At 44.4% G+C, this 15156-nt stretch overlaps 1 protein-coding gene across 1 annotated transcript; it reads right to left on the bottom strand.

The window, feature by feature from the left end:
- Positions 1-276: 276 nt before the first annotated feature.
- NMS (neuromedin S) lies at positions 277-13735 on the bottom strand (the record flags this gene model as incomplete). Its single annotated transcript, XM_081264566.1, has 8 exons — positions 277-315; positions 1831-1872; positions 2468-2503; positions 4600-4674; positions 6340-6393; positions 6488-6511; positions 10491-10546; positions 13660-13735. 8 exons carry the CDS (start codon positions 13733-13735, stop codon positions 277-279), a joined length of 402 nt encoding a protein of 133 aa, XP_081120692.1.
- Positions 13736-15156: the final 1421 nt, after the last annotated feature.

Here is a 15156-nt window from a genome sequence, read left to right as displayed (position 1 = left end):
CCATAGGGAGCCTGGGCCCCTCCAGGGGCTCCTTGGTGTACCCCTGGAGAACCAAGCACCAGGCATGAAGTGAAGGCTGTAATGGTGGCTGAAGAGCCTGCTCCTGCCAGATGGGTCTGGGGGCTCCATGATGCTGAGAAGAGGGAGGGGGCAGAGTCCTTGCTTTGGACAATGTTGTGTCTGGGGCCTCTCCAGCCCCTCCCAGCCGCCCCCCCACCCAGACACATCACGTTTGGTGTGAAGAGAACAGCTGCAGGGAGGCTGACCTTGGACCACCTACTGAGCCTTGTCTTCAAGGTTCCTTCCATTCCTTGACTGCAGGGGAAAAAAGCAAAGGATCCATTTACAGATACTGAGCTGCAACTGCTGGGCACTGGTGTTTTGGTTCAATCCTCTCTCTATTGAGCCCAGAGGACTTGCTCTTCTCCTTGGGATTTTACTCCCTAACCTTGGACTCACCTGGTTAGCCCTCCGAGGTCCTCTGGAGCAGCATACAGGACTCCCACTGCCCCTAGAACCCTGATATTATCCTCTACCACCCTCCCCCCATAGCCTCTGCTCATGGGGTGGGAGGACCCCAAACCACAAACAGGACTTCTCAGTCTGGAGGGACCATGGAGGTCTACCACTCCTCAAATCTTTTCTAGAGAACAGTGTATTAAGAGGTCACACAAACCAAAAAAAAAAAAAAGCATACATGGGGTTGAAATGGAGAGGAGAGTGGGTGGGAGGAGCTGCCTTGGTCAAATAAGTTAGGGAAAGAGGTGGTTCCCTGGGGGCCTCTGAGACCCCCAATGAGCTGAGGCCTTGCAGATCTTGATCAGTGTTGGATGCAGCAGCTTCCAGGCTTGGATTTTGCAGGGTACCTCTTAGCACCCATGACTCACAGAGAGGATCTAGTGGGATTTGCTTACAATCTGACACGAACACTGAGGACCTAGGGGGTAGCACACAGTGGTGAGTGGCGAATCAAAAACTAAGACTCTGGGACCTTTGCCAGAGCCTCTGTGTCACCTGGGAAGGAAGAGGGACAAGTGTCTGGCCTCCCTGTTCCTGTATGTTTCAGGGGCCACCTGTCCTGGACACGACTGCTCAGGAATAGGGACCCTGGTTTGCCTGTGACTGTCCACTTCCCAGACTCCTGGAACTTGGTGTTCTCCACTTATGTCCGGTTGGTCCTTTCCAAGTTGGACGGAGATTTTGATTGAGATACACCCTAAATGTGGGAAGCCATCCGTGGCATAGGACCTCTTTCAGCGTTGTAGCCAGTGAGGGGGTAGATCTGGTATTGGGCACTTCCCATGGCAGTCCCACTGGGATAGATCACCCAAATGCAAGTGAACTTCCTCTCAGTTCTGCTTCAAGGTCTCATGCGGCGCTGGAGACGGTCATGACCTGCTAGGAACGGGACAGCCTACCTGCCCCTGCCTGTGTCTTGTTTTGGTGAAGAACTTTCTGTAGAAAGCCTTGGATGTGCTCTGATATAAATAGAGCAAAAACAGACCCCTTTCTTCCTTAGAAGCTGGACCTGTCTGGTCAGCTTTGCCTGTCGATGCCCCCTCTTTGAAACTACTTTCTGTGTTCTGTGGTTATTTCGTTGTGCTACTTTCCTTAGCTGTTATTGCTCAGCCAGCCCAACCCACCCAAGGGAAGCCCTTTCCCTCACCCACACAGGACGTGGGCAATACCTAAATTCAGAAAAGAGAGTTCCCACAACTATACACCAGCTCACCACAGGATCAAGGCCATGACTGCCTGGGTGTAACACCAAAAGAGGGATGGCTACAGTGGATGGGGGTTAGAAGACAGAAACGAGAAAGTCTCTTATACCCTGAAAAGGAAAAATGGCCGTCCCAAGGTGGCAATGGGATCCTGCAACACAAAACAAACTGTTATGCAGCCACATTGCATCAAAGGTCCTTCAAATACATTTATGGAGACCCTTTCCTAAAAGAATGGTCCCAGACCAACAGCACAGTGACACCTGGAAATTCACTAGAAAGGCAAATCCTCAGACCCAACTCCAGACCTACTGACTCTGTGGGGTGGGGCCCAGCCATCTATATTTCAACCAGGTGAATCTGGTGCAAGGTCAAGGTTGAAATCACTGGTGTGTGGAGTTGGTGCCACTGACTACCTCTCACCAAGTGTGCACAATGTCACACAGGTCGGTGAGTCAAAGAGCAGATCTTCAAGGTCAGATGGCCCCATGTGACTCTTTGCAGGATTGGAGATGAAATAATCAATCATCGAAGCCAGAGGCATTTCCCCTGTCTCCCTGGGATTCCTTTCTGCCCCAGGTCGGACCCAAGGAAACCCCAATATCAGTGCTCAGGGAACATGTTCAGGGTAACTATCATGAGATCGTTCTTCCCAGAAGGTTCTAGAAGGGCTTTTGGCTCTAAGCATTTCCCTGTCCCTCTCTCTGGAGTCTTTGGGGGTTGTGTTGTCTCCAGAGCTCACATACCTTCTTGGTAAAGTCCACGGAGGCAGCCCCCAGATCCTGCAAGGAAAGGAGGCATTAGTTAATTCCCCAGGAGCCTCGTCCATGACCTGCAGCTGTCTGGCTGTGAGCCTGCTCCTCCCTGGTCTCATTCCAAGATAGTCGGAAGACAGGTGCAAAAAAGCAACTGGAGGGAATGGCTAACCTTGTGGCCAAATGCAAGTTCCTGCTCAGAAGCCAAGCTTGTTTACTTGATTTGAGTTACTTTTTCTGTCCAGGTGTATTTAATTTTCTTGCACCTCCTAAAAATTCCAAATATGAAATGGATTCCTGGTTTAGACCAAAAACAAAAAAATGTTTTATGGCACTAGAGATTGAACCCAGGGACTCTTTACCACCGAGCTACATCCCCAGCTCTATTTATTTTGGGACAGGCTCTCATTAAGTTGCTGAGGCTGGCCTCAAATTTGCAATCTTCCCACGTGGTCTCAGCCTCCGAGGACACTGGGATTACTGGAGTGCACCATGGCACCCTGCCAAGTTTAGGCAGATTTTCAATGACAAGCCATTTTAGCATCTTCAGCTTGCTCTTTGCTTATGAGCCTGATGCAAGGGCTGAGACAGAGAAGACCTTAGAGCTTGCATGTGGTCAGCAGGGGAAGAGATCAACTGTTCCTGTGCTTAAGATGAACAACTAGGATAAGCCCAGCATGATTGGCACATGCCTGTCATCCCAGCAACTTGGGGGGGGGGGCTGAGGCAGGAGGATAATGCATTCAAAGTCAGCCTCAGCAATTGTCTCAAAATACAAATTAAAAAGAAAAACGGTTTGGGGATATGGCTCAGTGATTAAGCACCCCTGGGTTCAATCTCCCTGGTATAAATAAATAAATAAGAAAGAGTGTGGATGTAGCTCAGGGATAGATCACCCTTGGATCCATTCCCAGTTCTGATGGAAAAGAAAAGAAAAGAAAAGAAGAAAAGAACAACCAGGTTTTTAAGAACTAAGCAGTTTCCTGGGAGGAGGGGAGATCTTGGGACTTTTAAGGTAAAACCAGGAAAGTTCTGGGTAAACTAAAGTGAGCTGGTGACCCTACCTGGACTCAGGGTATCCAAAAGAAATTTTAATTAATTTTTCCTACCATGCAGCAAAACCTTGATTCATCATTTGAACAGGCTAGAACTGATCATTTCTAAACTTGCAAAAATAACTCTAAGATGTGGACAAAAGAGCAGCTGGGGCAATGGGAGTTACCAAGGCCAATTTCACGTTGGGAGGGAGGACAGAAGTGAAAAACAGCACCAAGCCAAAGCACAACTTCTGGAGGAAGAGAGGACGGGACTGGAGCAGGCCAGCTGTGGGGGCCCTCCTTGTGGCCTTTTGAGATATCTCATGGGGTTAAAGTGTAAGGGTCCGGCGAACGTCGGAGGAAGAGACCACCAAGAGACCAACTCATGCAACCGCAGAAGGTGGTTTATTGAGAATCCAGCACGCTGGGGCTCTGTGCTCACTCAACAAGGGAGAGCGGCCCAGAGCCCCCGAGCAGGGGTTGAGCAGTGCTTAAGTACACTTTTTGGGGAGGGTCCCCTTTAACATATCATTATACACCGCGGGAAAATCAAACAACAATTCCTGAACATGATTAGTACATTCATTGGCGGGAACAGGCCGGGCGGGAGTGATAGGTCACTCCTAAGGAGGGGATACATTTAAACTGATTGGTTTGGGCCCTGAATGCCTACGTGCCAAGCTGCACAGGGTCCTAGGTTATTAAACAACTAAATGGTCAGGGGAAATATCTACTGAGCAGTCCCGGGAATTGTCCTAACAGCTACAGGAATTTCAGGTTTTGGGTGTAGCATAGGAACTTAACAATACCTGGTCCTTTACATTTTAACTCAGGCTTTGCAGCTTAGAAACTTTACAATGCCCGGTCTTTTACACTTTAACTTCAATTTCTTTTACTCTTACAAAAGAAAGGAAGGCCAAGGTCAAGGGAGCCACACTCCTGCCCAGGTCCCCCGTGCCCCCAACAGAGGAGCCTGAGATTCAAGGAGAGAATAAAAATGAGCCCCAATACAATGGCCCACATTTCCCACGGTATTGAATGAACTTGTACAGCACAAAACAATGGTAGAAGAAACTCAGAACATACTGGCTGCGGAAATCTCTTCATCTTTCCACTGGCGAGCTTGGAGGCCAGGCGCATTAGCGGGTGCACAGCAGGCAGCTGCAACAGAGGGACAGAGGGACAGAGGTTCAGGCAGGAGGCTGTGAGGGAGCCCCAGGGGACTTGCAGGGCCTAGGGCTGTGTGCGTTCCTTTTAACTCACTTCCCTTACAAATGGGTTTAATTTTCAGAGTAAAATCCATTTCAGAGCCAAGCCTCAGATGTTTTATGTTCTCAATAAAGACCTACCGCTTGCCTTGATAGCCGGGTTCCCTTCCAACATGTCATGAATATTCCCAGAGGGTCAATGAGGCTTTGCATCCACCCCGGCACTCTGCGCTACTGGAATGAAGTGTGTTGTCTTAAAGAAGCAGCTCCTGGCAGATTCCTGCTCCCCAGATGGGCTCTCCTGTTCCACGGAGGAGGGGGAGCGCATCCTTATTTTCCTAGACTTCTTGTCTGTGTCTGCTCCCTCATGCCAAGCGAATGCACCTGACCTTATCTAGTCCTCATTAATCCTCCCTAGGTGTTTTGGTTTAGAGTCAACGTTACTCTTCGCTGGGCACCGTGGAGCATGCCTATAATCCCAGTGGCTCGGGAGGCTGAGGCAGGAGGACTGTGAGTTCAAAACCAGCCTCAGCAAAAGCGAGGCACTAAGCAACTCAGTGAGACCCTGACTCTAAAGAAAATACAAAATAGGGCTGGGATGTGGCTCAGTGGGTGAGTGCCCCTGAGTTCAATCCCTGGTTCCCTCCCCACCAAATATAAACCAGGTTCTCCCTTTCCTGATTTACTAACCTATACTGGGAACTCCTGGTAAATTAAAAGCCAGGCTGATTTAAATTAACATTGTTACAAATCTCAGGTGGCTAGCAGTAAGTAGACCTTCACACAGAGCTTCTCTTTCCCCTTCCATTTTTCCTTCTCCCTCCTTGGTGCGATGGCCTTTGTTCATAACATCTCCTTCCTTACCTGATCCCCACTTGCTAGAACTATAATACTGATGAGTCTTTGCCTCCTAAGGAAAGAACATTTTGCTGAGTATTTTCCTTTTAAACTATCTTCTTGCAGATTGAAAAGGCTTCAATATATAAATAAGTGACTTTTTAATGGTGGAATTTCCAGTAACAGGGCATCCAAACTAAAAGTTATAGTCTATGATCTTCCCAATATTTCTCAAATCATAGCTCACAGAAATTCACCTACTCCAGCTGCTCCGGGGGTTAACTCAAATTTAGAAAAAGAAAGAGTTGGTGGTTGATGGTTCTTACACCCATGACACATGCACACCCTAACAGTCCGGAAGATGCACCACCCTGAGTCACTGCTGGAGGAAGCATACTTTACACACCACAAAGCACTTTTCAAAATTTAAAAATAGAAAATAATTTAGAATAATAAAAACAGAGCACAAGACTTACCAAGTTCTTCTTGCACATCTTTTTATGTGCATGACAAAAAAAAAAAAAACTTGTTTCTTACTTTTCCTTTTCTGTAGTTTAGTGCCTAACTTTCCAGATCTGTCTGCTACCCACCATCCCCCTCCCACAGAGGACGGAGACAATCCCTACAGCCTTGGGGAGCACCTCAGAAGACACTAATTACAAGGCATCTAGAGGTTCCCTGCTTTTCTATTTGTCTGCACAAATATATTAATCCAGAAAATACAAAAAAGGCATGTGGAGAAGTCACCTTTACAGAAGAAGATTATGATTGAAACACTGACCCCGGTTTTAACTGGATATGTCGGCTCCTGAGTTCTGGAGTAGTGAAACAAAAACTAAATAAGAAAAGAAAAGTTATATCAGTATCAAGTGTCACTTGCTCAAATGTGGCAGCTGCACACCCTTGTCACTGGGGTGGAGGTTACTCACCCTTTTGAATATGTCTTGATTATCCTAGAAAGAGAATTGAGAGGGATTTTGACTGAATTTACTCATGCATTATGAAATATAGTGCAATCTAAAAAGTAATTCCTCCATTACACAAATTTAATAAGACTACAGTTGGTGCAGGATCTTACAATAAAGAAAGTTGCCAGCAATACATCATCATTTTAAAACAAGATCCCTTTGCAATCTTTCAAGGGGAAAACCTACTCTCTAATGCATGAAAGAAAGAATCTAATTGAGTCCCAGATGGTTACTTGACTATGCAGTGAGACCAATTCACATCTGCAGCCTTTGGTTTGCTGCTGGTTGTATCCTAGTAATCAATTTTTTAGGTTGGGTTTAAACTAACCAACTATTTTTGTTGTTTTCCAAAAGTTTTCTGCATGAATTTTCACTCTTCTTGCAGAAAGCTCAACTCTTCATTTTTAACTCCCTGTTAGTGCCTCACCCTGCCCTCGTCAACGAGGTTAGCAGGCATCTACGTGACATATCTGACTCACTGGTGTGCTGTGAAGGCGTTTGCAAAACGTTGGTGTCTGTTTTCACATCCATACTTTATGAAATTGCCGAAGAGGACTACTGTGACATCACTACTGAGAACGATCTTTAAATACACTGATCCAGAAAGTGTCCATCATTCGAGTTATCCACAAACACTCTTGAATCAGCTCAAGCCTCAATCAAGACAGAAACTAAAGTTGTTAACAACACTTCTAATTTTATTTCTGTGAGTGCAGTTACATCTGTCTGCAAACTTTGTGGAGAGATTCTTTGGTGCAAGCTGACAGTAGCAATGCATTCTTGCATACGAGCTCAGTGGGTGTACATGCACAGACATCCAATAGAACTAACCAGCATTATTAATAGCAGAGGCTCTGTGCAAATTCACTACTTCCTTATAACCACCATTTCTTAAGTATTTATTGTTTATTGCTTCTGGTCTTTGTTTGTTTGTTTGTTTTGGGTATCAGGGATTGAACTCAGGGGCATTTGACCACTGAGCCACATCCCCAGCCCTATCTTGTATTTTATTTAGATACAGGGTCTCACTGAGTTGCTTAGCACCTTGCTGTTGCTGAGGCTGGCTTTGAACTCGTGATTCTCCTGCCTCAGCCTCCCAGGCCATTGGGATTACAGGTGTGTGCCAAAGTGCCCAGCACTTCTGGTCTTCCTGTTGGTATCTGTTCACAGTAGTGTGCATGTATGCATGTGCATGTGTGCACAAATAATTTTTATTTGTTCCATATTCATCAGCTTTACTCAATTACTTTTGTTTTTCAAGCTAAAAATGAGGAAGATGAGAATGGTTTTCCTGATTCTAATCATCCCTTCCCACATTTCCTAGGTACCTTCCTTTCATTATTTATTTTTCCAAGAAAAAAAAATCATGTATAAGATTTTACTCACCTATCTTTTCATTCATTTTCCCCAACTAAAATATACACTCCATGAGAGCAGGTGGTTTGGTTTGTTTGGGTCATTATGTATCCCCGGCCCCTGGCATGTGACATGCTCTCAATAAATATCTTTTTTGACTGAATAGCAGGATTCAGTTCACAACTACCTTTTGCCCTTTTACCCACTTAACATCTAATCCCATGTGGTGACATAAGACATGAAGAGTGTCTGTAGGTGGCCTTACTTGTAGAATGTCGTAACTGCTCTCTGAATTGCCTCAAGATAAAAGTTCCCTGGCATCACAGACCTGGCTTCTTTTGGAAAACAGAACAGGCACGGGCACAGAGGACACAGAGCCCAGGTGACTCTGGTAGCCCTTGGGCAACTGAGGGAGCCAAGCTCCAGGAAGGGAAGTGAAATGCTGAAGATCACATCTTGGGGCAGCAGCAAGCCCAGGAAGAGCCACCATCTCTCCATAGCTTGAAAATATTGGCACTTTTGTTTGTTTGTTTGCGCTCTGTAATCGGAAACAATGAGTGGGATCAACTGCAGACAAATGGAGATGCTAGAAGGAAAGTCATTCCAAGGGGGCCTTGCACTTAGGAACCCCACCACCCAGTTTAATGCTGTGGGTAGCACAACCCCACAGCCTCTGCTTTTGCAGGGAAGACCCTCACGGCCTTGTGTGTGAGATAAGGAGCCCCCTTACTAAGGGGGGGAGCAGCACCAAGGACATGGAGAACTCCGAGTTCTCTCCTTGGATTTTGGCTCCAGGAACCAAGGCTACAAGGACGGTCATGACAACTGTCTCCACATATTGCTAATGACAAACTGGAACCAAGAAGAAACAGGCAGGATCATTCGTGAAGTTTGACGAGTAAGTGATAGTTGAGTCTTGAAGAATGAGAATTACTTGCATCAAGAGGCCACGGTGCCAGGCACAGTGGCATGTGCCTGTGATCCCAGCAACTCTGGAAGCCAAGGTGGGGGGATTGCAATTCTGAGGGCAAATTAGTGATACCTTGTCTCAAAATAAAAAATACAAAGGGCCAGGTGTGGCGGGACATGCCTGTAATCCCAGTGGCTTGGGTGGCCTACATTGGAGGTTCAAAGTCAGCCTCACCAACTTAACAAGGCCTTAAGCAATTTAGCCAGAGCCTGTCTCTAAATTAAAAAAATTAAAAGGGGCTGGGGATGTTGCTCAGTGGTTAAGCACCCCTGGGTTCATCCCTGGTACCAAAAAAAAAGGGACGGGGGACAGGGTGTAGCTCAGTTGTAGAGTTCTCCTGAGTCCAATCCCAATATCACAAAACAACTTAAAAAAGACAATGGTAACCACTTAATGGTAAGTTATCGTGTATCATGTTCTGGTCACTGTTGAAAGCACCTCACATACGTTAGAGCAACTGATCTGCACAACACGGTGCCGGTGCAACCATTATGTCCATATTACAGATGAGGAAACTGAGGCACAGAATGGTTAAGAAAACCCCAAGTTTGAACAGAGCTAGGCGTCAAGCCAGGTAGTTGGTTTTAGAGTCTGGGCTCCTAACTGCAGCTGTGAAGGAGACAAAGGCATCTCTGGTGAAGGGAAACACCGTGCAAAGACATTGAGGGTCTGGTGCACCTGAGGACTCGTGAGATGCTGGCTGTGGCTGGAGCATGGTGTGTTGGAGGTGGGAGGTGAGGAAGCCAGAGATGTGGCTCCAGGTGAGGAAAGATGAACCAGGCTGAGACTCACAGACAATTCCCTTTTGAACTTTTGATTAAATCAATATTTACTTTTTATCCATTGATCTATTTTATTGGAGTTACTATTAGATCCTTTACATAAGATGTATTATTTGGAGTTACTATTAGATCCAATTTATAATGAATCATGATATGTGATTAATTTTATTATATGTGGTTATGATAATTGTAAGATTAGACATGAACTACTAATAATTTAGGTGTATGTTTAGGTGTGTATGTTTGTATGTGTAAGGATATGGTTTATATATTTTAAATAATTTTATGGTAGTTTATATTGAAGAGAAAAAATTTGATATTTCCTAAAACCATATCCTCACACACACAAACATACACACCTAAACACACACACAGCATTCTCCTGAAGGTAGAAAAATAAGGTATTTATTGAAGATATAAATTGTCATGTAAGATCAATGTAAGATCATGCATTTTTATAAGAACTATCACTATCAAGCTTATATTAGCTTTTTTTTTTTTTTTTACCTTAGGTTGGTTAAAGAGAGCTGCCCGCTGATTCAGACAATATACCAGCCTCTAGAGCAAAATGAAGGAAACAAATCAAAGAATGAGTTTCTTGGTCAATAAAATTCTATTAGAACATATTTAAAATTCTAAAATTCCACTTATGAGCACAGGATGATTTTCTTCTACAATGGCAGCGGATTTCAACCCAACCGTCAGCATGCCTTAAATGGGGCCATGGAAACAGCAGCAGTGAGTTCTTGCTGCAACAAAAAATCTGACCTTAAAATGAATTTAAGTGAACATGATCCACATGATATTTTCGAGACCCAGACTACATAAAAATCTCACCGTACTAACAATAGCGTACCTCAAGCTGCACAGTGTTCAAACCATCTGGAGGCTCCACTGAAGGTTGAGAAACTCCTAGGATGAGAAATCATAAAAACATCAATTAGAGAAAAGAGGTCATAGCACTTATTTTTATGCCTTTGCCATGAAAAACAAACCGAGATTTTATTGAAACAATAAACCCTCAAAGAACCATACAATGGGGTCAATGGGAAGGTAAGATGTGATACAATGTTGTTAAGAGGATTTACAAGAAAACACAGGTCTACTTACCACTAGCCACCTGAGATTTGTCACAATGTTAATTTAAAACAGCTTGGCTTTTAATTTTTAGGAGTTCCCAGTATAGATTAGCAAATCAGAAAGGGGGGACCTGTTTATCTTGGCGAGGTACCAGAGATTGAACTTAGGGACACTCGGCCACTGAGCCACACCTCCAGCCTTATTTTGTATTTATTTAGAGACAGGGTCTCACTGAGTTGCTTAGCGCCTTGCTTTTACTAAGGCTGGCTTTTAACTCCCAGTCCTCCTGTCTCAGCCTCTGAGCCGCTGGGATTATAGGTGCCTGGCGATCTGGTTTATCTTTTGATGAAACTTATAAAGTTAGACTATCAGAAAATGGTGTCAGCAGGGTCTGTACCTCAGACTCACCTGGAACTTTTGAGAGGTCAGACACCTGTCTCTTCCTGGTGAAGTCCTCCAGGGGAGGGGTTCTGGGAAAAGTTGGGGCCAGCATGCAGCTAGACTCCATCCAACTTTTACTGACTTAAATGAAAATGTCTTCCTATTTGCATGTGATAGGAAACATGGAGGAAAAACTAATACTGCAGTGGAAAGAATCAACCGGTCAGGTCAAAACTAACCAGGTGAAGTTCAATGGCTACATATCAAACCTCAAGTTTGGATTTTTCTAAAATGTGGGACAGGGAATTTACTCCCAAGAGCAGTTTGCATTTTTAAAAAAGACTATATGGTATTTTGCTTCCTGCAGTCTATTAGTCAAGAGAAATAGAAGGCCATCTTATGTTATATTTAAATAATAGTGTTTAAGCCTTGAAAAGTAATAGTCTGGCTTGAAATGAGAGACTATAAGGTAGAGTTTAAGTAAAGTAACTAATTATAAATTTCTCTGGAAAGAGAAAAATTAAGATGTGCATATTAGCTGCCTTCAACTATTTTGAGAACTGCCATAAGTAGGAAACCATAGACTTATTTTATATATTACCAAAGAACAGAAATAGAGCTCAAGGTTAGAAGTTACATGTGATCAAATTTCAGCTCAATATAAAGAAATTTTCAATGATGGCAATGATTCAATAATGCAAAGTGATGGAAACCAATATTGTAAGAATTTATTGAGATTGGTTTGTATTAATGAGAAGATAAAGATCGCCAGGGACAGTGGCACATGCCTGCACACCTGTAATACCAGCAGCTCAGGAGGCTGAGGCAGGAGGATCACAAGTTCAAAGCCAGCCTTAGCAAAAGTGAGGCACTAAGCAACTTGGTGAAATCCTGTCTCCAAATAAAATACAAAATAGGACTGGGGATGTGGCTCAGTGGTGGAGTGCCCCTAAGTTCAGACCTGGTACAAAAAACAAAAAAGGGATTTTCAACAGGGTAATATAAACAGGATTCTATTGCAGCAAGAAGACACAGCAGCTGGCTGTCTTAGGGTGGCAGTGAGTTGGAGGTCACTGAAAGAAATCAAATAGAATCTAAAAGACCTTTGCAGGGGAACTGCAGAGTGGAAACCTACACTCTGGGTGATGTCAAATCTGATGATCTCCATGGTTCCTTGCAATGCCCACGTTTTGTGATTAAAAATTGGGGCATGGAAAAACAAGCATACTACTGTTTGGAATATGTTTTCTCTTTGAATAGATTTGTAAGTATTTTCTACTCCTCTAAGTCAAAATTTGAATGGAAAAAAATCTAAAATTTTGCAATAGTCCATGTTTCCTACCATAGATTTTCTGCCACAACACACTTCCCTGCATCCTATGGAAAATTACTTGGAGATGCTGATAATGCATTAGGGATAAAAACCCTGACCCCTCCGCTGGTTCCCTACAAATGCACTGGTTCTCGCCATATACCTGTCCTCAGTATTTGTCCAAGAGAATTAAAGCCAGCATGCTACAGGGACATGTCTTTATAGCAGCACCATTCACAATAGCCACGTTATGGAACCACGCTAGGCGTCCATCAACGGTTCAAGAAAATGTGGTATCTATACCCGATGGAGTTTTATTCAACCATAAAGAAGAATGCAACTATGGCATTTGCTGGAAAAATGGATAGAATTAGAGAGCACTAGGTTAAGCAAAATAAGGCAGCCTCAGAAAGCCGAGGATCGTATATTCTCTGGCATGTGGAAGCTAGAGAGGCGCAGGGTGGGGTTTCATGAAGTCAGGGGGTGTCGATTTCATGAAAACGGAAGAGAGAACAATAGACGTGGGCCAGGTAAGGGAGGGAGGAAGGAGAGGTATGGGCCATGAAACTGACCAAATCATGCAAGTACGGGATCGAATATGCAACAACGAACCCACTATTGTGTGCCACCAGGATGCACTATTTAAAAGGAGGAAAAACAACAAGGCAAACTGCTCTCAGTTCAAGTTGGTGAGAGGCGCCCGCGCGGGGCCAGCACCTCGGACAGCGACCCGCGCCAGACAGATGCTGGGCTCTGCGCTCGCTCGGGGGACCTGCCCCGGGAAAGGCTTTGAAAATATTCTTTTTTTTTTCCGCTCCTGTGCGCGCTCTTCCCCCGACCCCTCTCCAGCCGCCGGACCATTCCCAGTCTTTGGGACCCCAAACTCAGGGTCACCTCCTCGGTTCTTGTGTCTTAAGAATTCCAGGACCACAAAGCGCTAAGTGGGGTCTTCCCCAACCCATATAGGGCCATGCCTCACCCTTCACACTCCAATCTCAGCAGGACACCTCTGGGGTAGGAGCTGTGAACGCACAGTCCCGCTCCTTCGGTAACAGGCGGCGGCATCTCCCCTTGTCCACTCTCCCTTAAAGGGTCAGAAATAAACTGAGCCAAGGATCGTACCAAGGATCGATCGAAAAAGGGGTAGGTAGGTGAAGGAGTGAAACTTGACCCCCTCCTGAACTGCCCTGAGGGTCAAGGTCAGTCTCAGTGTGGCTGAGAGGCCAGGTGAGCCAGACGGTGGTCCTCTTACCTGAGGAAGGGATCTGCAGCATGCAGAAGCAGTAGACAGCCAAGACAGGAAGGAACTGGGGAAGAAGACGAGGCATCTTTACCGCCTGGCTTCTCTCTGCTGGCCACAGACCTGTGTTGCTAGGACAAGGGTCCAGCATTTCTCCAAGTTCCCCAGGCGCAGGCCACCCCCGCCCCGTGTCTGACCAGCCCAGTCAGTAGGTGCCTTTACTTGCAATATCCTGGAGCCCATTGGCTGAGCACCGATCAGCTTTGACGCAGGAGGACCCTGACTTTCTCATAGATGTCACGCTGGGCCCTTATTTGTAGAATAATATCCTCCTGGTGTAAGCATTGTAGAGCGTCATCTTTTCCAACCAGCAATAAAAATAAAAAGTGGAGAGTCGTAATTGTTAGGCTATAATGGCCTGAGGAGCACTTCTGACTCAGGAAGGGCCTTTTCTCTATTTTTTTTTTAATCAAAGAAATGGACATAAATCTACAAGCTCGTGCATGCTGAAATCTTACTTCCTAGGAAGGAATTTATTTTCCACCACTAACAAAGGGTGTTTGGTATCCTTTGGTGCACCCAAGGAGGACGACATTTGGAGCCCTAGATGTCGTATTTCAAGAAGCCAAAAGTTCAGTTAGAGTTCTGTTGTCCTTTCAATCACAGTTAGAAATCTGCCTCTTTAAGGTTTTTCCCCTATTGGTTTCTACGAACCAGTTAAATATTTATAATTGCTGGTATTCAAGAAAGCCTGGTGATGTTGTTATTTAATAATAATAAAAATAAAATTACCCTGTCCGCTGAGTTCCTCCATATTGGGATCTGTTTTAAGCATTTCACATGGATTGCTCCATGCAGTTCTCGCAGAAAATGCATAATAAAAGGGTTGTTGTCCTTATTTGCGGACTGAAGAAACGGAGGCTAGGAGAGATTAAGGAATTCAGCTCTCAAGGAGAAGAGCAGGAATTTGAACTCAGAGATGCCTGGGCCCAGTCACATCTGTAAAGATTTTAGTTAAAAATTTTGTGTTGTTTTAAGTTTCCTTAGGGTTAGATATAGGACAGAAGGAAGGAAAATGAACTCTTCTATATCTTGCAAAAATAGTAACATATATATAGCACACATGAGATAGTACCCCACCCCCAGGTAGGCCCACCTCTAATTTTTGCCCATTTTGAGACTAGGGGGTAAGTAAAAACTGTTGAAAGCTTTTAATGCCTCAAACACGTTAATATGATGTGAGTTTGTATGCATGTGCACACACACACACTTTTTAAAAGTTTTTTTTTTTTGGTCATTTTTTAGTTTACTTACCTAAGTCATGTTATATAATTTTTTTTAAGTCAATGAACTTTTAAAAAATAATTTCAGGTGACAATTGCTCAGAAGAGATTATTTATTTGTGATTTAAAATGTGATATTTCTGAAAAAATTCAATTCATAACACAGAGGGAAATTTGAATTATTTTACAGCCATGATAGTTTGCCTACTTCCTTGAGTTACCAAGA

Source organism: Spermophilus citellus (genome assembly GCF_964194105.1).
Source record: "Spermophilus citellus genome assembly, chromosome: 13".
Taxonomy (NCBI): Eukaryota; Metazoa; Chordata; class Mammalia; order Rodentia; family Sciuridae; genus Spermophilus; species Spermophilus citellus.
Note: the sequence above shows the minus strand (reverse complement) of the source record. Positions and strands in the feature narration are given on the sequence as shown.